Here is a 23,853-nt window from a genome sequence, read left to right as displayed (position 1 = left end):
GTAGACGTTATTCACCATTAGTAGTAAAATAACTACGGAAATGTTATTATGGCTACGAAATACAGTTACGTAATTAGCCACGATATTACTATGCTAATCTGCAAACCTTGATTTAAGGCCAGTTGAGTTTTCAACAGTGAATATAAGTAATCAATATTTAATATATTTAACTACCATAATATTAATTTATTCTCGTAACGAATTAATAACCTTATAAAGGATTACTTTTTTGAATAGCATCAATATGAGTAAGCAATCCTATATTGAGAAAAAGCGATTGCTTTAATCGTAAAGTTTCTTGTCGTAAAACATCTGGTACATAAAACAAGGGCAAAAATATTAAAGTTAAACAAATGATATACATGTGTCACAATGAAGAATTAACTGATGTTTCAGTCTTTGTATTAATATTCTCTACAGCTTTTTTAATGCATGGTATCTTATAACTTCGATATTATAGTTAATACCGTACCATTCATATATACTACTGCATGTATTTCAATCGAATGTGATCATTTATAGATATTACATAGACACTACATATTTTATTGGGTTTGGCAACACCTAAAATACACTTTAGATTAATTATAATTATCAAGCTAATATCTGACGTCCTACGGTCAGATATACTATGTATTCAGCCAACTCTGCGTATAAATATATCTAATAACAACATAGTATTCGGTATACACTTTGCTTATTACTTATTATAACAGATGCCATCGTCTCTAACTATAGCAAACAATGGCATGTATAGTTAGTATTATTAAATACTAAATTGAAGTAAAGCATGATATGCGCCATTACAATAATTTTTTAATTTTAAGTCTCATGATAATCCTACAAACTATATAAATCGACTTTGTTTACATATAATTAAAATGTTCTGGAATTAGCATATTTGTTTTAATACGCCACAAGTAGACAACATTCTTTTGCCTATACATAATAAAACAAGTAAAAGCTTTACGCGGATTTAAAGGATTCACAGCTTAAAGCACGATAGCTTTCAATTGAGGACTTAATTTTACTTTGACAACATAGGCTATAATTCCTTAACTGAACTCTAAACTAATATTGCTCGCTATTCTTAGGCTATACTTTCTGCATGAGAACCACTTCCAGTCATCTGTCTTTTAGTGCTTCCGCCATTAGCCTGTAGTATACTTGATTAAGGTCTTTGCATAGATGATCCTCTACTACGCATTGACAATATAGAATAGTTCGAGCTTCTGATAAGCTGAATCTAAGAAACACAACATAATAAATGAAAAGTTCACAAATCAGTATAATATAGTAATCGATTAATTATAAATAAACCTTACATTAACTCTTCCAATATTTTAATCTAAAATTTATTGCTTATAGCTACAGTACCAAGGCAATCTCGAAATCTCTATTAACGCTTAGTATAGTTATCCTTACCTTCGGTATAAAGAAAAGACACATACTAGATGTCGCACAAATTAGTATAAATGACGAATTAATAATATATCCTCCATCTATACCAGTTTGTGTCAATTGACCCACTAATACACCGATTGTTGCGAATATAACAGCGTTATAGATAGCTAATCCAATATGACGAGAATCGTTTAATTCTGCAATCGAAACACTTCGTGTCTCCCATGCCAAAAATGTACCAAATACAAGTAACAGAAATTTATATCCGTAGATAATTGCTAGCCAAATAGAACTATACTGACAACTGCAAATCACCGTTTGCGGTTGTATAATAATATTGGATCCAAGCTTAGATGGCTATTATTTAAATAAAGTACAAACATTCAACAAATTTATAATAAATAATTAATTATTACTTATATTAAATACAATAAAATTTATGCGACCATTTAAATTTAATATACTGTAAATAATAAGAATAACTTACATAGGATGTAAACTTTTCATATTGACCTGTAAACGGATCAATAGCTATCCATACTCCCAAAATAATCAAATCAACCACAAATAACAAGAATGTTAAACCAAAAAGAGAATGGTCTTTGATAACCTTTAATAATATATTAAATTACATCAAAGTACTTTAGTAAATTAACTTTAATCGAATCGTAAAGCTATTTCGTTGTTATACTAGCATTATAGAATACGAAATCTTGATCTAAACACTACTGTATAATATGATGAAATGTTATTTAACAAGAGTATACGAATAAATTCGAGTTAAATTAAATAAAAAGAAGTTAATTACCACTTTTGTACTCGTCTTGTTTGTAAAAATAACATGGACTCGCCAAGTTTTAGCGAACATAGCGCCGAATGATAGTGTAAATCCTATAGATAATAGACTAACACGAGCAGTACAAATCGCTGGTAGATAGATTTTATTAACTGTACCAGAGTCTACTCCAAACATAACAACAGCCACAAAGTATAATATAAAACCAATTAATATGAGATTATTTATTCTTGGACTCGACATTTTGATAACCCTAACATAAACGAATTAAAAACAGTTGCGATAAGCTATCAGCAATATCTATAACAATATTTAATAGAGCGCCGTATTTCTAGATATACGATAAAAAATTGACTTCATATAATTAATGTAATGATCCAGTAATTACCTTAATTTACGATGTATAAAATTAATTGCTAAGAACATTAGGGCGATTATCATGACAACTGCAGATACAATTGACATAGCTGTGAAGAGCCCAGAGCAAATATACTTCTTTATGAATCTAGTTTCGAATCCGTCAATCGGAATATGACCTTGATCTCCTATACAATAAAGATTTTAATCGATAAAAATAAAGCGAAATTATATCTATAATAGATAGCTATTGAAAAACTTTAGATATACAGCTTATAGATTTTATATCATAGCGTAAGATAAATAACCTGGCCAAATGAGTGGTTCAGTTTGATTGAAAGTTATTACTTGACCATTACTCTTATACGATCCAATTGCAACCAACACAGTAGACGAGATATTACCTATGGTAGAATAATTTATGATAATATAATTTATTAAAGCTAGAATTCGTCAATATGTCTTTACATAATGTAAGAGGAATAAACATATCTAGACAACAATAAAAATATCGTTATTATGAGTATTAATTGTTAGCAATAATTTAAGATAGAATTTGCAGTACCTTTACAATGTCCTAATCTAATCATAGGCTTATAGAAACTATTTATAAAAAATTTTATGTATGCTTCAAAATTGCATTACTTGCACTTCACTTACTTCTGCTCCATCTGTAAAGCTGAGTGAGCCCTTTATGAGAAAGATAGCTTAGTGTTAATATCGAAATTAATCAATTTACTACTCATACTTCAGTTTCGTTGGATTATTGTAAAGATTTATAAAATATTTAGTAAAATGATTTCATGGAGCTCAACTTTACTAGCCATAAATAAATCTACACGTCCTAGCGCCGTAGAGAATTATCTAAAGTACCGTACGAATTGTACACTAAGTTATTTTGTCAATATCTTCGAGTCTAATTACGCTATTTTATTATTAAAGAATGGATTCTTCAACGTGCTCCAATACGTACGTTTAATTCTAAAAATTAGTCTTTTGCATGGCAGCGTTGAAAATTTATATAGCTCCAGTATAATATTTAAAGTTAGTGAGGTTAGAATTGAGTGCCCTTAATTTATTGTCTGTTTTATTTAGAGCTGATGCAAGACACTATATTGCATTGAAAGCCAATGGATCTGGATAGCCAGAATTAGCGCTTCCAGTTGTGTCAGTAAGTTTGTCACAATTATCTAAAAATTCTTTAAATGTCTCTAGAGAAGATAACGGAAAGAGTTATCAATTATGAAGTATGCTAACTGCCGTATTTTTGAGATAAATGATTTATCCATTAATGTGCGATCGTGACGAATTTATCTCGTCTCTCTCGTAGTGATATCAGTTCATTACTTATATTCCTAATTTTATACAACGAAATTGCTGCGCCATTGATATTGTTTTTATAGTATCTATTAAAATGATAGCAATTTCTGTAATACGTAGAAATTGAATATATTAAGCATGATAATATGGTCTATTCCTAAGGAATTGCAATTTAGTAGTTACAGTTAAAGTATATTTACATCGCTATATCAAAATGATGCATTATGAGTTACATAATTAAGAGTCTCTTGAATTTGACAGTTTAAGTTACTTGTTATTTAATTTAATTAAATATTTTTATATCATTCAACTTGTACATATTTAACAAGAGTTTGATGAGTTTTGGAGTCGTATTTTAAGTGAATTAGTTTCTGTGAATAATTTCAGCGTTGAAAAGCGAGTACAGTTACATTTATAAGATAATGGAATGCACTAAGTAATGAAAATATTTCAAATTGCAATGACATGGTATGTACTTCCGAAAGAAAATGTTTATGCAAAGATACTGCTAACCAATGATCAAAATCTTTATTTCGTAATGAGACTCTCTATTTCGTTATTTCAATGTCATGTTATGAATGATAGAATTCATTATTGATTTGTTTATCCGTACTAGCAAGCTACATAGTAAATACTAAACAACTTACAAGTCGTTGGGCTATTATCGCACTAAAGGTAGTAAGTGGAGCAGTTTACGCTTGTTAGAAGGCTAAACAATCTTTAGCTACGTGACGGATTTCGGAAGCCATACAATTAGTTAACGAAGCGAAGAGATTCCACCATCCTCTCTGAACAAAGTTTGAACCAAGCATAATTTGCTCTGTACATACCAAGTAGGTAAGCCTAAACTATCACATATTATGTTACTTTTAATGGCTTATATCGTATTATGTACGTCTATATCCATTAAATAGATATTTCATCGAAGTATGGAAATACATATACCTATAGCTGGCTTTCTTACATAGAACGCAAACAGGCTGTTTTGAAAGAAACAAGCAGCACTGCTAGCATTGAAAATAACTTTATCGTTAGTAAGTCTCTAGATTGAATCACGTTATCTTACTCCATTTAAAGGTGCTTACTTCAACTGTAAATATATAGGAATGAACACGCTTGCCATTTACATTATATTATCGATCCAATTATTTTTAATTTTAGACCCCTATTAATTAATTAATTACATCACACTGAAAAGTGCTAAGTACGTAGTCGTATTCCATTGTTTTTGACCGAAATTTCTCATTTTAAATAAAGAAATCACAGCAATAAAATCATATTTCATAATATAGCTTATGCTTGTGCTTCTACTGTAGAATATTTGCTGCGATAGCTTACATCAAAAAGGCCTAGGCAATATCAATACATATGTAAAAGTACCACCGTTGAAGGCATAGAAAATTTTATTTTAAAAATTTTGTCGTTCAAGATAACATCTTATTTTGGGCTTTCCGAGGATGTTAGTATTACTATCAGTAGTATTGACTACAAATGCAGTAAAATCAATTTTTAAAGTCAATGTATCACGTTAGCCGGTAGGATAACAATGACAATATAGTATATCTCAAACTGATGATTAATTAACAAAAATATAATAGATGCGTATATTGAAAATAAAATCGAACCATGAGCTGCAAGTACTCACAGTGAACACAAAACTGGGTATAAGCTTAAATTGTTGCAGGTTTAAATGTCTAATCTCTGCATCACTATTTGTTATCAACATCGACTGCCATGCTGCAGGACAATTGGATATTCATGCGAGAACATATACAGTACGTACTGTCCTGTAAGCTAGAAGATAACTAACCATGATGCATTATAATGGCCGGTGTAGTAGAGTATTTCAATAATTGCGATACAGTACAGTATACTGTACGGCTTTACAGCTGTACTGTACATATACTGTATGTATATACAGTATACTGTATAGTACTGTACAGTACATATAGCATGTCTGTATATCAAGGGTATATCACAAGTGTCCTTTGTCGTCGTTGACTCGTAAGCAAGATGTACATTATACAGTATAGTAAAAGCAAAGATCGTCGGGGTCGAGCAAATATGTTTGTTCGGTTGAAATAAATAAATATTTCTCGCATCAAAATTAGATAGAACCGTGAATAACCAAATGAGCAGACTACGGTAATGTACTACATTATACACCATCATCAAAACGAAATGACATTTGACAATATCCATTATTTTTCTAACCGTAAGTTTTACAAAATTTCTACTTGTGCTTGGACATTGACTTGTTGACAAGTGGCAACACCCAGTTACGCCCCTGTAAATAAATACATTCTGCTGTACTGTACAGTACTGCACTGTAAATATACTGTAATTAATCGACACATTTTCATCTACTGTACAGAAATAGGCTGTAGGTTTTGCACTATAAAGCAGACTTACAGTAATGCAGACAAGCAGCGACTCAGTCCGGCCTTGAATTAGACCAAGCTTCTGCTTGTATTACAGTAGAATACTGTACAGTGCTGTACACTCACAGAATACTGTACAGTACAGTAGTATACAGTATACAGTACATCCAGTACAGTAATATGAAACGGTGACGAATCTGGAATTGAAGGAGTGAAAAAAAAATACATTAAAGTCTATCCCTTCGTTTTTTAGTATTTTTCACAAGTTTGCTGTCTGGTACGTAATACTGACATTCCGAAAGTGCTAAGATTTTAACTCTCACAGTACTTACGATTACGAATATTGCATGTGCAATGTGCGCTGCTGTACTCAATTGTACAATCTGTCTGTCCGTATAGCGGTACAGGTACAGTACAACATAAGGTATTTCAAAGGAAACGATTATGCTTTTGTGTTAAACCATGATTAAGCACTATTTGTGATTCAAACTGACAATCTGAACATGAAATTAGCATCTTCAGTTCAGTGCTTATGCTCTAACTTTTGGGTTAATGAAAATTCAATTTGATTACGTGATACTAGCTAAGTTAATGAAATGTGCACTTACGTGATACATTGATTGACGCTGTACTGTACTGTACAGTACAGTATGTATTCATATCCTAGCCTAACATACAGTACAGTACACTGTACGGCAACTACTGTACAATATGCTTATCGTGTGCTGTGTAAAGTTTTCATTCGTAGCCTTATTCTTGTTTTTTAACACTCGATGAACTACTTTGCATTAAATCTACCGTACCGTGGTGTAACTGCCAACGCAAAGCTATGTAACCTAAAAAATACGGGTGGTTAGGTGTACCTATTATTCCGCGTAAAAATGTCAATATGCTTATTATTATTATTATTATTATTATTGTTATCGTGAATACGGCGCAGAACTCCCACAGACGGTAGATCCCACCTACTGTAAAGCAGCCCGGCAAAATGCAGACTACAGAGTGCAGAGGACTGCTGTACATACAGTACAGTACTGTACAGTACGGTACTCTATCTGTATTTATGTTTCTTAGTATCGTATGATTCTGTTCTTGTTTGTCATTAAATACCCTGGGGCGGTTCGTATTTTTCTTTGTCTAAGCTAGCGAGTTGTTTGTCACTTCTTTACACGATACTGTAGGACTATTACACTACGTAGCGCTACTGAGCGCCGTGCCACAAAAAGCACAATAAAAATTAAAAATTATTTCACTCCAGAATCTCTTCTTTTATTACTCTTCTCCTCTTCACGCAGTCCCTGAATGTAAACTACTATACTGCATGTACGGTACGCTACACTACTGTACACTTAGCTAATAATTTGTAGGCTCGGTAGTCCACGATTGCCCGGCATACTACCGGCCGGCGCTGCAGTTGGTGTTTTAAATTTAAATTTAATGTACAGTACTGTTTGTAAGTTTTTGTGCCGATGATTTTCTTTTTACCTACGGTCTCCAATGGCCATGTAACATTTTTAACGATAATACAGTACAGTATACGGTGCGTTATAATGAATTCGACCCGTGTAACCTGTATAAGCTATACTATACACAGTCAGTGTACTCCAGTTCAACAATTCAAAATGGACAGCATCATCAACTGTTGCATAGCACTGATTCCGTCGAAATTCCGGTAAAGAATGATACAGATGTAATGGTGCTGTAGTAGCACAGTAAACGTATCAAATACAAGTACTGGACACAGTCTATGGATAGTACACGAAGTACAACGAGCGAAACATATACTAATATTGTAATAATAAAAAAAACTGATAAAAAAAAAAAAAACGTGGAGCAGATTTTTTACTCGAGTAACCACTGATTTCGTTATGGCTGCAGTACTGTACACTATACAGTACACAATGTACAGTACCATGACCTGTACTCAAAATCTAGACCCCCTTTTTCAATAGCCCGTGACCGTGACTTGAATACGCGTAAAGAAGAAAAAGTGCTCGCTAATGAATAGCGGAAGTGTCAGATGGTACAGACGCAGTGACATCGGAGATGACAGAAAAAACAAACAAATATTAATGAGATCGATTCAACGGGGGCCGTTCTGCTATGAATGCCGCCATAGATCGGATGACTATAACTTTTGTATTCAATCACTTTCAACAGTGAAATCGCTTATGAACATTTCAATCATCGACCGTAACTAGCCAATCAAATTAGGGAATCGGCTTACGTACGCCCCCCAATTTAGCAGCACGTGACACCACACCTCCATGATCATCTCAAAACAAACTCTACCTTCTACTGTATCCTTCTTCCAGAAAAACCGGTAGTTTTTGTAGTTGTTGATTAAGCAGGAACAAAAACCGTCGCGGCTACTTTTCTTTACTCTGTGGATTTTTTCTCTAGATATTGCAGTCTCTCAACTTCTTTCCATACCTTCTGTCAAGTATAGAATTATTCGAACTATTCTCACAGATAAAAATTGAGATTAAAATTACGATTGATAATGTCTCTAGCAAGTTTACAACATCGGACGTTGAATAGCAGCGTAAAATGTGTTCGTGTAGCGGCAAGAGCAGACGACGGCTACTTTTATCCAGGCGTGCTTGTTAATGGCGATGATGCTTTAAACTACGGTCAAGGAACTTATACAATGATATTCGATAACGGCCAGTATTCACGAGTAGATTACAACCGTATCGTCGGAAACAATTTTCAGCGCCTTGATAATGGCTACCCCTTGCGTTATGGTCAGATCGCATACGTTAGCTATTATGGATCTCAGGTAGCCGCAAACGTGATCGATCACAGCGTTCGTGAAGGAGAAGTCCGATTACAGTTATGCAAGCAGCCAGAAGTAACTATCATTCGCAATGTTGCTGAGGTTAATTTGGTCCCCGATACTCCAAATAAATATAGAAATCGTAATGGTTTGAAGCGTTCGTTATCCCGCGAAGTGATCTACAAAGCAGCGAAGAGGTAGGTTGTTAACACTACTTGCTGCACCTATAATTAATGCAGCAAGCACTGTACGTCGCTAGTCGCTACTGTATAGTCTGTATCAGTGATCGAACTTGAAAAGTGCACAACCTTTTAAAATTTTGCTATCATGACAGCGTTCAATTAAGACGACAGTAATTTCTCTTGTTGTTTGGCGTAAGTAGCAACTCGCAACAGTTCATTTCTAAATTGCGTCAATAGTTTTTTGCTAATAGACTGCAGTACGCAATATCATGTAGCCCCTTTTTTCTTTTATCTGCCAATATTCTTATAGGTCACACATTGAAATACTATACTTTTACTTTACCGGTCGACTATTTTAGCACATTTTCCATGATTTTTCAATAATTAATTCAGACTCTATCGGCAATTTTTCTTTTTTTGGGACAAAGTACAGTTTCGTACCTTTTGTGCAGATGTTGGTAAAGGATACTCAATACGTGTACTGAAACTGTGCTTACGTACTTTGGTTAGAGAGAAGCATGTGTGTAGTACGGTAGAAAGTTTTATTTGGTACAGCGCCCATTCCACTCCAGTACAGTATTGCATACAGTGCATAGTACTGTATGCGATATTAATGTACTGTATCATCGGTGACGCCCGCCCAGCTACAGTGCCGCAAAACAATACCATAAATGTATAGAAAATTTAGTTTACGGTTAGTGCACCGTAAGCCATTACTGTACCGTATGTTTCCATAGTTTCCATTGTGTAAGCACTAAGCAGTAAGCAGTATAAAAGCAATCTGCTGGAACTGATGACAAACTGCAGTACAGTACTGTATGTACAGTAATGTACAGTATTGCAGTTGTGGAATAGTACTGTAAAATAATAATAATACTGTATTATCATCTGCCACGTTCAGTACATGCTGATATGAACTACGTAATCAGTAAAAACTGACTCTGAAAAGGCGATCTGCAGTCAAGGTCAAATAAGCGTTGGGAAAAGCAGCATGCGTCATCTTGTTGCTTGCAACGTAATTAATTAATTTCAATGCAAATTGATGATTGCACAAGCTCAGGGATTCTGTATCATTTTAACCTACATTCCTAAAAGACATCAACTTTCGCCTTACTTTCCCTTTCGTACAATACCTGAGTAATGATGCCTTCGTCAACATTGACCGAAACACACGGTGCTGCCATACTGTGTCGTACTATTATAGAATGCACGTTGTCGCTTGCAGCTCATTACAAATTTACAGTACATGATTATAGAGTATGAATTAATTTCACTACGACCGGATCAACTTGATGGTGCAAGTTTCATGTGCTTTCAAAACAGCACTATGGTATGCACGCTTAGATGTGATATTCGCAGTACTGTATATACACTATGACACATAGGTGCTGGACAACATCATCATCTACAGTACATTACGTTATTGATGTACTACTGTAGTCGCTAGTAGCACTGGTTCCATATTGTTTGTATACCATATATATATATATATATATATATTTTAGATTACATACTCGTAAATCTGCCTTTGTCACCTAACAATAACATTAATCCTTAAGTATGTATGCTATCTTGATAACATTGATCTTCATTAATGAACGTTTGCAAGCTTGTTACACCTAAGCTAACACTAATGCAATTGTGTTTGAAGGCGAGCTAGTTTAGATGAAGATAATGTGATGGGTGAAGAAGAAGCCGCATTGGTATTGACAACACTATGTAACTCTCCATTAGGCAAAGGTGTTGAAGAAAGCGGTAATTGATATGCTAATTTAGGACATTGATGTTTCATTTCGGTTCGATGCGGAAGAACATAGTACAGTAGATTAGAAGACGTAGCTGATTTCCTCCGTATCTGTCATTGTTCAATTTGGAGCCATTTTTGTTTATTAGTATACTAATCGCTTCAATGATTCATACCATCATAGATTCTCCTCGACCCTTGTGTAATAGCGATATATCGTATCGGCAAATCTGCGATGAATCGCCTCGTACTGAGTGCTCTAAATTGCCACCAGTTCAAGAGCAGACTAAAGCTGAACAAGCAGACATTTCTGCGAATTGTGTAAGTTTTAGCCTTATGCGAGTAGCTTACATCCTAAATCTGGTATAATGATTGTGTAAGATGATATAGATATTTAATAAACTTAAGCGAATGATGTATCTATCCTACGCTCTATTTATAGAACTCATTTTATATTTACTATATTATCTCTTCAGTCACCTATCAAAACCGTCTACTGTTGCACATGGCCGAAATGTAGGAAAGTCTTGTCTACTTATCCAGGAATTATCCGCCATATCCGTACTATCCATTTTGGGTAAATTAATTATTTCTTGATTGCTGTCTAGTTTCGTATAAGGACATGTGATATTTAGCATTACATATTAGCATATAGAAGCCTATTTTTTTTATGCCAATTCTATAACATAGTTTTTATTATCGTTTTTTTTGCACAGTTATCTAGTTATAATATATATCACTACCATATTAAGAACCTCTCGAGACAAATATAAACTTATAACAGTATACTGCATATTAAGATTAATTGGTCTTATTCATTTCTTATAATATGTAATATATTTTTATGATATTCAGAGACAATACTGAGAAATTAGACAACGGAGAAGAAGAATTTTATTTTACAGAGGTTGAGGTCACAATGGATAAAGTAGTAGATGATGTTGCTAGCGTAAAACCTTCGTCACCAACTGAAAGTGTTTTTATTAAAGAACAAAATACGTATATAACAAAAAAGAGCAAAGGTGATGGTAAAAAGTGTAGAAAGGTCTACGGAATGGAAAATCGTCATCTTTGGTGCACTCAATGCCGCTGGAAGAAGGCATGCACTCGCTTTTTAGATTAGGAACTGATGACAATGGTTCATTTTACCTTATTATTGGTTACTGTATAGCGTATCTGGTGATCCTGAAGTAACTTCTATTAAACGTATATCGTATACCAGCCCGCATAGTTGCATTCAGTGTTCTGTAATGCATTTTATGCATATTATATTAATGCAGTAGTGTAACATAAATTCTGACTGACCACAAGTTGTCGTCACTTTTCAAAAATACGTACAAATTTACAATGTTTTATGGAGATAACGCTTTTAATTCTTAAGATAGCGCACTATTGCATATGTAAATCTTATGTATCATTAGATATCTATTTACTGTATATTTGTTCAACGCTGGTTTATAGTTTGGAGATCATGTTTTAGGTATCATAAGGTTGTAAAATTATAATGTAACGGATGATTATTATTTGATCTTTCCTTTTCAGATATCATTTCATAGTTCCTATGTAATTCGTTAATTAAGATGCATCTAATTATAATTCATTTTTTATAAGAACTCAGATTACTTATATTCTACTGAAGTAGAATATCATTTTTATGCTAGAGAATGAGATGCCATGTGCGTCATCATTCGTTTTGTACCCAAATTCAAGACTTTAGTAATGGGATATGTATGTAGATTATCGAAGTTGATATAAATTTCGTTGTACTGTATTTTGATAATAGTAATAATTAGTTAATTGCCGCTGTTACTGTTATGTGGCTATACTTTGCTTCCCTTATGGATAAATGATAAACGTATACCCACACTATTATATTGTATATTTGAAAGATGGTTCAATTATATAGCTGAAGCAAGCTTATGGACATTATACAGTACATGCTATTTAAATTTACTAGAAGTATGATAGACGTAGCGGTATGATGCTCTTTGCATTTAATACAAATATGTACGTAGCAAAGAAAAATACAATATTGTAGTCAAGGTAATTCTTTAAACTGTTGAAATTTTGTGCGCGAAGTCGTTTAACCGACTGTTGCAAGTAATGTATATTTTATGAATTTCACCGTTTTTATGGTGGTCTATGGATGGGTCTTGTAACGTCTAATATTGTAGATTACGTTGTTAATGAATATCATACCACTCGTAAATAAATTCATTATTGTGAATAAACATAACTTGCCGGCAGAATCTATAAATTTAATCTCTCTGTCTCTTAAATATCATGCACTAACTTTAACGAACACCGCGAGAATATTGAAGCTCACTGCTTAAACAATTCTACATTATAATGTCAGATGGCCACTTTCATATAATGCTATTGCGTAATATGTGTATACTATTATGCGTTAACACAAATTGCGGAAAGGGTCATGACATCATCATTTATATATTCATTTAAGTAGTAAAATTATTAAATAATATATTCGTGTATTATATATGGATAATTACGATTATGACCGCAAGATAGAGTTTGTTGAATCTCAGTACCCAAATGTAAGTAAGTCTCCAATACACCAATAAATAGACGGCATTCAACAGTCTACAGTAGTTTGTAGGTCAATTTCAATTAAACTTTAACGAATCAATTAGAAATTTAAATAAAGGGTTTGAACTTTTTTTGTATCCAAAGGATTTAAATATATATATTAAATTAAGAGATTTGATTTAATGTACCATAGTTCATTCTTATCGTTGCTTAAAAACAAAATTCAATATTATATAACAAAATACAAAGATACGAAATCTGTATATAATTGATGCAATGTCTACCTGAAGTAAAATTAAAACTCAGCATAGTGCTGTATTTTGGCCGTCTTCTTATCAAAGCGTTACGAACTATGGTTCAGTACTAACGATTAAAATTTGCACTTAAATCCTTTTAAAAAAGTACTCAAATTAAACATTCAATTGAAATCAGTAATAATCTTGGTTAAGCATTTTGACGTCTTCTTTCCATCGGCCTCATAAACTTTCATATACCATTGCGTAAAATCCGTAAACTCTGCAAAGCTTTTGGTCTATCTTAATCTATAAATTCTTTATCCATTTGTTTTCCCTTCAATCATGTAGTTAAAGAAGGCAAAAATCTTTCAGAAATTTTCGCAACTAACCATAATTGTTAGCATTTAGGTTAAAAATCATATTATATAATGCGTATAAGTTATGTGACTGAATAATCATTTTTATGATGCAGCCAAGATAACATCCGAAGTAAACTATAAAGAATCAGATCACTTATGGTAGCATAGTAGCTGGAAAGGAAAATTTACGATTCGATGGATTTACATTCAAGATATACCCAACTTCGCATTAAAGTATATACCGTAATATATGCTTAGAAAATAATGACTACAAATCAGTAATAAATTCACATGATTTGTCAAGAAATTGTTGATGAGAAAGGTCACTCTGTATCAAAAATTATTCATTACTACGAACACAAGACCTCAATATTTAATGATTTTGAATACTATGAGAAAAAAGAAAGGATGAAATTGGAACGGCTAGGATTTCTACTTGATGTAGATTTACACAGTACGACTTGTATGTGTGCTTTTCAAGTCATAATTAGTTATAAGTTTAGTCATTTCTTACTTTCGTGGATGTGAACATTACCGGTATAATATAATCAAAAGATGATCGTGATTTAATTACTATTATATAAATATATGTATATAATTATAATGTACCAGTATTGCTTAATAAACAGTAGGAGATACGTTCGTCAACAAGGCCAGGATCATAAAGAAAGATGTAATTCTGAATATTGTGATAAACTATTTCATAGACGGTGGCGAATTAGCCTAAAGGTAAAAAATATGCGTAATTCCGCAGTCAATTGCTACTTTATAACTAGTAATATGCCTGCAGCAACCAGTCTGCCGATATATTTCTTAATATTTTTTATTAATTAATATCAGTTGTTATAGTCGTAATCCACTAATATACCAGCGCCAACTTTATTCATAGTAGTATGAAGAGCAGTAGATTACATCTATGTTATCAATTTCTGAACGTTTTTAGAACGTAATAATTATAATTGAAGCGGTTATTTATACATACAATGAAATCCAATAGATTTAAAAGTTACTTCAGCAATTAATACACAGTGTAAATTGTAGGGTAATATATAGCTTAAAATCAATATCACAGCTACTAGAAATTATTTATTGGATTAAACTCTATCTTTTCAATCATTCTAATTCCGTTAGTAATAACTTTCCTATATACCAAAAGTATTGGTAAGTCAAATATTCGAGTAACAACTATGATAGAATAGCAACTATCACTATCCACAGACTTTCTTTTAGAAAATTGTACCGTACTATTTCGTTAAAAGCCAATCCATATAAGAATATAAACACCGTATTGATTTAAGGTTAAAATTACTACTTATGCCGTGGTAGACACCTGGAATTACTGCTATAAATACAATGCCATGATTAAGTTTATGCGGTCTATTATCACAGGAGTATTATGCTAATCTACATCAATCAATATTATGAATTGGTTTATGATTGAAATATTCTCTGATTTTTCTCTAGGGATAACATGTCGTAACTTTATTACTGAAATGAAATACAAATCAATCGAGGCTATTATGTGCTCGTAGGTCCATGCCAGTTGTTATTGAAGCTATACAGTGTTCAATTCTAGATTCTATTAATTCATCTGCAGTGCTTTAAGTACTATTTGTATTTATTTTGTAATCTGCGACTACCAGCATACCGCGATCTAGCGCTAATATTGTTATTTTTATAGGCAGGATAGTTTGCATAGGTAATCCATTTCGACTTCGTGCATGCCGTTGAGCAATAGCTATCAATACCAAAATTCACCAGTGTTGATGATACAGTAGCATAACATATTGGAGCTATTAATCAACTCGACGATCATAAATGATTACGATAGAGTAGAAAAATTGGATGATAATACATCAAAACAAATACGAGTGCATTGTGGTGCATTTGTTGGGGGTACTACCACCACCGATACTGCTGTATATTTTAACGTTAAATAAAGGTTACGGTAAATGTAGATAGTCATTTCGTATCAAACTGTAATCACCCTGTCAAATGGTATTGTAGATTTACTGATCTATAATTCTTGATTGTAAATTGATGAAGCGAACAATTAGGCGTCTCCTCTTTAAGATATAATTTCATCCTAATTATCAATAATAAAAAAAATACCCATTGCATAGCTACACAACGTTGAAAATATATTTATCAAAATATTAACAAATCGAAGAGTATTTCTCCATTTTAATATATAATCCGACATACAAACGCAATAGTAATTTGGTATTCTTCGAAAATTCTATGTGGAGAAATGGAACTCTATTTTCTCCATTCTGTTGAAGTACTATTTCATCAGTTATGACTATTTTGGATTTATAAATTCTATCTACATCTTCTTTAATCCGAAATCATTTAGTAATATGTTTACTTTCTAATTAAGTTAAGAAATAGCGATACAAAATTGAATTTAGAATTATTTACATTCACAGTCTTCATAGAGTTACAGCAATAAATTTTCATTAAATGATCATCTCTTGACCTTGACAAACCTAATTAGAATATTGATCGAAAGTGACAAAAGTAAACACCTGAGCAAAGTCCCTTGGAAATATGGTAGTATTGCTACTTAAACTAGAGATTAGTCATCTTGTTTAATGTTCACACCAAGGGTTTACTACTGCCATCGTTCAGATCAGTACAGGACTGTAACGGTAGCTTGAGAGTATTTCCTAGATTTAGAAATAGCAACAGGTCTAGTATGGACTACACAGTACGGTATGCTACTGCACTCTACGCTATTGCAATTTTATGATTGATTAATGACCTACAGCAAGCAGTCTTTAACTTTGACAAAATTAACAAGAAATCTTTTAAGATTATGTTAAGACGAAGGGTTGGGCTAAGATTCCGTAGAATAAAACAGCAAGAATGAGCCATGACTTTTACATCTGTATTCTATAACAGAGTAAACAGGCTCCAACTAAACCCTAAAAAATTATATGAACATAATAACACGGAAAACTAGCTGCCATTCTGCGGCACATTTAATTAGAAAGAATAAACAAAATTACTTCTGTCTGCAGTACACGCTTAGTATTCGTATAATTATGCCTTACGTACTTTATAAACAGTCAATGAACTTTGTCGACCCGCATAATAAATATATTCTGGTTATCAACTATTAAAGTACTTTGATATTGATCAAGATTTGAGGAAGCTAAATTTTCAAGTTGAATTTGAGTGACACGAGTATGATAATATCCGGTTTGTAGAGTTTATATTTCGACTATTCATCCGACAGTTTATACATAAATCTAATGTTTATTATCAAGGTGTGCATGGTGACACATTACAATCTTTCAATGACTTAGTACAAGTGAACATGTGATAAAAAAGTAAAAATCAGCATTGCGCCAATAGTCTCCATAATATATCGGTAACGACATCATAAAAGCGACAATATAACTGCGTAGTATTGAACTGATTAAAAATTTCATCATGACAGTAAGTTTTTCGTGTTTACATTTTACTTGATTATAACAAAAGGTCTGCCAAAATTTCAATCTATTCATATAATGAAATTGGTAAAGCGCACACACGTAGATCATTAACGTTATAAAACTAAAAATATTTTTCATTGTGCGCTTAAATTTACAATCAGTATACTGCTTCATTTTATTGATTCTATCCTGTGATTCAATCAGTATTTAAAATTATTGAGCAACGTAATGCAATTAATTAAGTAACAACTGTAATCAGATATATCCTTTCTTTGACAAGAAAATTTAAATTACATCTTAGCCATATAATAACAGTTTCATACACATATAGAAAATATACATGGAAAATTACACTTTAACTGCTATGGATGATTACATTAGAATTAACTAGTATTTACATCATCAAATATTTCGTATTGCTTCTTACATATTTCGCTCAAATGTATTACAGTTAAGAAAACTGTCATTAGCGTACACCGATATACGTATTAAGTACTAATTGCACTTGGACTTCCAGGCAAGAATATAATACTAGAAAAACATATCCTAGAGTTTTAATACTACAGGATGGCACTGTAGCAATAGTGCACAGAGGCCACTTAAAAAGACAGTATAGCAGCACTACGTACTGATTTTATAATTTAATAGCATTATTACTTTACATTCTACAGATAATCTCGAAATCCAATAAACTTTCTTAATGGACATAATTGTGCAACCTTATTCGCTAGTTTTAGCCAATGATACTTTTTTTATTTCTTAGCCATCTAATTTTAATCGAATAGATACCGACTACAGAGGCTTTACTTCATGCTTTTCTCATCTTTCAGTTCTAAAAGTTTCCTACCATTGACAAAAGCATGTATTGATAATTAGTAGAATATCAAATGTTTACTACGTCACACCATGTGCTCAATAAAATCGTCGAGACGATGTAACATATATCATCTTCAATTAATTAACTAGAAACGTTCTATGATCAGCTGAGAGCGTAATACAAAATTCTAAGCTGAGATATTATGAAAGCTTTTGAAATATATTTAAGTTCAAATAACATATTGTCGGCATATCTAGTACTGATGTATTGTATAGTATATTATATTGTACAACCTGACTATAATTTGTTACGCAAGCTAAGTAAAGGAGGTATTAATTAATTTGTAAAAATAAGTATTAACTGACTTACTTTTGAAGAACTTCTTTGCGCTGTTTTAAAGTCAAATTTGCATTACTGATATCGCGCAACGTAGTCACCTTCCTTTTCTCAATTTCATTAATTCCTAGCCACGGACAATACATTGATAACCATAATTTCTGCAATATATAAATATAGTTAGCCATGACTTGACCATTCATATACATTGTAGTGGCAAAGATAAATTTTCATACATACAATACAATGTGGAACAGTGGAAGGACGAATTATTTGCTTTCTCATTTCATATGACGGGTTAATATAATCATTAATAACGGTAGCTTGATTAATGTAAGACCTGCAAATAAAAAGTTTAGTTCCAATGAACAGTTTCGATTACAAATGAATCTAACAATAACAGTTTATGCAATACAGCAAAGATAATTTACATACCAAAGAGAGCACGTTCTTTTAGGCAATTGAGCCTGTAGTCTTTGAGCATGACTATCATACAGGAAAGTACCTATCAACGGATAAATCTGATGTTATTGGCTTACTGTTTAATATAGTACTATCCCTAAAGGATTTTACCAAATTCAGATGAGTATGCTTTATGTCCTAGTACTCTTAAAAACTCTTCGTTGAATTCAAAGAAGCAAGGATGTTGCTGCTGAAGCTGTATAATTAAAACTTACTGTTAGATTGAATACATTTTCTAACTTAAAAACTGTTACAGTTCTTACCTGCCAAACACAATCAAGGAATAAAAGAAATACAGGAGAGGTGGAAATGTCTTGAGTATTACAAAGCTTAGAGCAACGAGACGAAAACGGATGACCACCCAACAACCATTCTCTTTCAATTAAAGCTTGAAATCTATTCGAAAAAATTAATGTATGCGATTTCTTACTTTATGTTGCCGACTTAAGCTAATGAAGATCGGTTGACGACAAAGAAAACTAAAATAGCAACGTATTATCGAGAACAACCATAATATAATTAAAGCCTACCCCCGAATTGTTCTGCAGTCTTGATCTATCATAATTTGAGCGAGAGATGTTATTTGAAGAGTCGCGTCCATACCATCACTACCATGGACTAGAACCGTAGCACCTATAAAGAATCCCAACACAATTTAATCTTGTAGCTAATCCCATAAGCAAAATTTTCCATTATAATAGATAAAATAGTATTATAAGTCAAAAAACTGTTACGGTAATCAAGGATAGCATTCTCCGGAATAAAATGTGAACGAAATACCTTCATCAAATAAATAGCCAATCACGAAACAAGCAGTGTTCAAAATAGATCTAACATGATTGAGCCAATTGCTACTGCTTACTCGGCTAAGCCATGCGCTCGATGAACAATCGAAATCACTGGTGGCTGCAGAAAGGATACGAATAATAAGAAATGAAACAGTTTAATTTGAACCTTGCGACAAGGGCACGCAATATACTGTACTGTATTACAAGAAATACACCTATATATAATTGTTTGGTTAACAACTGCTATGCGAAGTAAGGTAACTCTAGTAGTTCATACGTTACTACTGACCTTCTACTAATTTTGTTAAACTATCCTTTAACGAATTGTAGTTTTCAATCCCACGGTGGATACGGTGCCATTGCGGATAGTAACACGATGGCTCAACACCACCACCTTTTTAGTGTATTAGAATAAACAATAAGAATTTCCTGCATAGTAGTGCTTATAAGCGTTAGTATCAACTTCAACCTTTATTTTTAATATTGGTAGCGTAATTAGTTAATCTGGTATCCACAATGTAACAATGCTTTGGACCAAATATTGCGGCATTTAACAACTTTTCATCTTCCTTACAACGCAATTCGTTCGGTCCAGATAATGGTTGACTACTCCTCATCAGTACAGCCTTTATTATTAAGAAAGTTTTTCCAAGATTAGAATAGCGAAAGAAAATTACGTTCAATACGAAAACAATGGCACAAACCTTTTTCGCATGGTAGATATACGATACTATAGGAAATCTTCCTAGATAACGAAACTTGGCTGATTTACAGATAATATTCTCGTTGACTGAAGAAGGAACAAGGCACCGTTCCGGGTAGGAACTACAGATCTAGAAATGTATTTAATGATAAGCTTTTAGGCAATTGGTACTAGACTGTCAAGTATTCAACTACCGTCATTAACGATAGAAAAAGGGAATAAAATGTTATAATATACTGAGATGAGATACACGGTAATCTGCACGAATGTCACTATGCTTCAACGTGGCTGTAGAAATGTCGATCAATGACAAAGTAAGTTGGCACGTACCTTAAATCCTTTATTAACTTCTAATACGCGAAAGTCGCGAGATCCAGCAGTTAATCTAGCATATTCTGTTTCTAAGTTAAACGATTTCCAGCCGTCTTCAGTTATAGCAAAGTTAGGGTTGTAATAGAAGGCGTGATGCTTATCGATTTCGTCTGCAGTAAACAATTCAAATACACGTATTTAATAATTGAAATACAGTTTGCATAATAAAGTATTGTAAAATAGTAAGTAGTCGATTAATTTATAGCATCTACGTTCTAATTCTACAATATGAACCCTGTAGAAAGTCTTTATGTAGACGTGTACAATTGTGAAAAAGAGGGAAATGTAAAAGATTATACCGAATATCAACAATGTCATAAAGGCGTGCAATCCAACAGAAATTAATTAGAACATCTTCAATTTACCTTCACTGATTTTTACCAACTTTTCAATGGATTCGAACGCATCAGAAGCTTTCGTTATATCTCCTATTGTTAGCTGGATATTGCGAAAGTTTTTGCATCTAATGTTAACTACCAGGGATGAATCAGTGATCTTTTTTTCAAGGGAGTCAATGCTGGATATGAAAATCTAAGACATAAAGAGGAAAATGATCTTATGTTACAGGGCGAATAAACGTCAGTATTCTGTATAGCATATACTGCACTGTATACTGTCTATGCACGTAGGCATAGTTTGGATATGCCGTAGAATATGAAATTAGATAACGCACAAGAGTTACGATCTTCTACTCTTGATATGGGCAGATCTACTGGATATTACTGTAATTGTACAATATCTGTGACATCTAGTATTACAGTATGTAAATCCTAGCCGAGACCATTATCATATTGGAAAATTAATCATTGACTACAGCATATTATACCAGGTCTAGTACAGTAAATAATCTCCAATATTATACAAAGTCTCTACAATGCATTCCCTATCATGTACAGTAGTATGCCAATTTCTACTATTGCAATTGCTATACGAGTGATTATTATTGTATTCCTAGCAGGCGAAAGATTCTCTCAACAATCTGATGATTAAGTCATGGATGAAGTCAACTTGAAAAGAGAGTACAGATGCATATACGTTGGGGTCGATGGCTTGCGAGTAACTTAAGTGTTCTTTATTTTTTTTCTAGTTATAGTAATTAAAGTTTGCAATTACGCTCGTAAATATATATATATATATATATATACAGTAGATACACTGCAGTACTGCACTGTTAACAACCCATATCCTATTTCTGGGTACACTTAGGGTATCTCTCTATGATCTATCATGATATTACTAAAAGGCGTGCATTGCATGCAACAGTTCTAACAGACCTACTACTGTATTCCACCACTAATAATGTAGCTAGGAAGCCATTGAAAAGGGAGTGATAAAATTCAGTACTTGACAGAGGTATTGCAATGTGAATTAGACAACACTCGCTGTATCATAGTGTGCAATTGCAATCAATACAATCTTGTTACTATAGATCTTTATAAAAGTAAGTATTATAGTATTTGAACTATAAAGTACACACCATTATCTACCTATTCCTATAGACATACCCATAATTCGTCTTTCTTGTTTTCTTTATCAAAAAATATCAACTGGTGCGATGTTAAGCATAAAGTTCCAGACACGGACTTTCTTTCGCCTACCATGGTAAACGTTACATTTTCCACCTGAGGTGTTTTAATAATATCCATAAACTCCATGATCATGTACTGTATGGAAAAGTGATTGGATGACTGAAATAAATCAAATAGCACAGAATGATTTAATCCGAGGTAGAGTATCGCTTCAATTCTATTTACGTATAGGATGGATAGATTTCCCACTTGACTGATCCACAACTATTGAATACTGCAATCAGAATCACATGAAGGGAAATAAATAAATAATTAATCCCTAAAGGTTGAACTACAGACTAACTCTTGATGTAGTTGAAATTGCGGACTTGGCTGGACCACCTGGACTAAACCCTTAGGCTTGTTCACTGAGTGGATACCGTAGTACTGTACTACGGTAGTAGAATGGGGCGCGATAAGCCCTGGCACTTTAATTCCAGCAGGACTGTATACGGTATCGTACGGTACGGTGCAGTACCGTATACAGTATGAGACGACCATGGTACAGTACTGTACACTGTACAGTACAGTACAACCTTCCTGGTACTGTACTATGCCATGGACTACTAGAAGACGGACTTGGACTGATTACAGTACTCTCGGACGGACAGGCGCTTTCGGCCTGCAGTACAGTATCTCGTCAAAATATTGAGCGAAACACTTCGTTATGAGAGTACTGTACACTGTAGTGTACAGTATTGAAGTATGCAGACGCTCCATTCTCAATTGACTGATTTTTAGTAAATTAAGTAAGTAATATTACATTGTATTCCATTGCTTAAGCTCTGCTTGGAAGCAGTCACTTTTAAGTCATGAATGTTATTCAAATTGAATACGAGTGATTTAGAAAACAGACACGGAAGATTCATACTAAGTAGTCATTTTTCGGTAGTACCTCATTTGGTAAAAAGTCCATCCATCCGAGGCAGCGATCCGTCCTGGTCTCCTTCTCGTCCGTGACTGTTCAATGATTGTAATGCAATGAGCATATGCTGAGTAGAGTACTGTACTGTCGATTGTGCTAGGTACAGCGCTAATACTAAGCAGTCAAAAAACGCACGCACATTTGTGCAGCTCATTTGGATGACCGCAGTTGAAATGACTGACAAAATAGACCGACATTTCCGGTCTACTGAACGATCATTTCCAGATCCCTGATTGCTGTATATTTATACATAAATGCATAATCTCCACGGTCATATAGTTACAGCATCATTTGAGGCGTTTGAGTAAAGAAATAGTCGCCTGTCGTCATAAAAATA

At 33.2% G+C, this 23,853-nt stretch overlaps 3 protein-coding genes across 3 annotated transcripts; 1 reads left to right on the top strand and 2 right to left on the bottom strand.

Moving 5' to 3' along the window:
* Positions 1-594: 594 nt before the first annotated feature.
* Positions 595-3,228, bottom strand: TRIADDRAFT_58937 (uncharacterized protein; the record flags this gene model as incomplete). The annotated part of the gene is made up of 8 exons (XM_002114897.1): positions 595-663; positions 1,426-1,761; positions 1,892-2,014; positions 2,315-2,453; positions 2,589-2,745; positions 2,866-2,961; positions 3,123-3,160; positions 3,218-3,228. The coding sequence occupies 8 exons, from the start codon at positions 3,226-3,228 to the stop codon at positions 595-597; spliced, it is 969 nt and encodes a 322-aa protein (XP_002114933.1).
* A 5,533-nt stretch (positions 3,229-8,761) lies between these two features.
* On the top strand, positions 8,762-12,086 carry TRIADDRAFT_58936 (uncharacterized protein; the record flags this gene model as incomplete). Its single annotated transcript, XM_002115078.1, has 5 exons — positions 8,762-9,234; positions 10,871-10,974; positions 11,148-11,284; positions 11,440-11,540; positions 11,819-12,086. 5 exons carry the CDS (start codon positions 8,762-8,764, stop codon positions 12,084-12,086), a joined length of 1,083 nt encoding a protein of 360 aa, XP_002115114.1.
* A 6,792-nt stretch (positions 12,087-18,878) lies between these two features.
* Positions 18,879-22,678, bottom strand: TRIADDRAFT_28926 (uncharacterized protein; the record flags this gene model as incomplete). Its single annotated transcript, XM_002114896.1, has 12 exons — positions 18,879-19,038; positions 19,134-19,203; positions 19,272-19,356; positions 19,424-19,556; positions 19,691-19,793; positions 19,941-20,066; positions 20,238-20,342; positions 20,418-20,574; positions 20,653-20,781; positions 20,982-21,133; positions 21,395-21,554; positions 22,529-22,678. The coding sequence occupies 12 exons, from the start codon at positions 22,676-22,678 to the stop codon at positions 18,879-18,881; spliced, it is 1,530 nt and encodes a 509-aa protein (XP_002114932.1).
* Between the last annotated feature and the right edge of the window lie 1,175 nt (positions 22,679-23,853).

Source organism: Trichoplax adhaerens, genomic scaffold (genome assembly GCF_000150275.1).
Source record: "Trichoplax adhaerens TRIADscaffold_9 genomic scaffold, whole genome shotgun sequence".
NCBI classification, from domain to species: Eukaryota; Metazoa; Placozoa; class Uniplacotomia; order Trichoplacea; family Trichoplacidae; genus Trichoplax; species Trichoplax adhaerens.
This window is presented reverse-complemented; position numbering and strand designations above follow the sequence as displayed.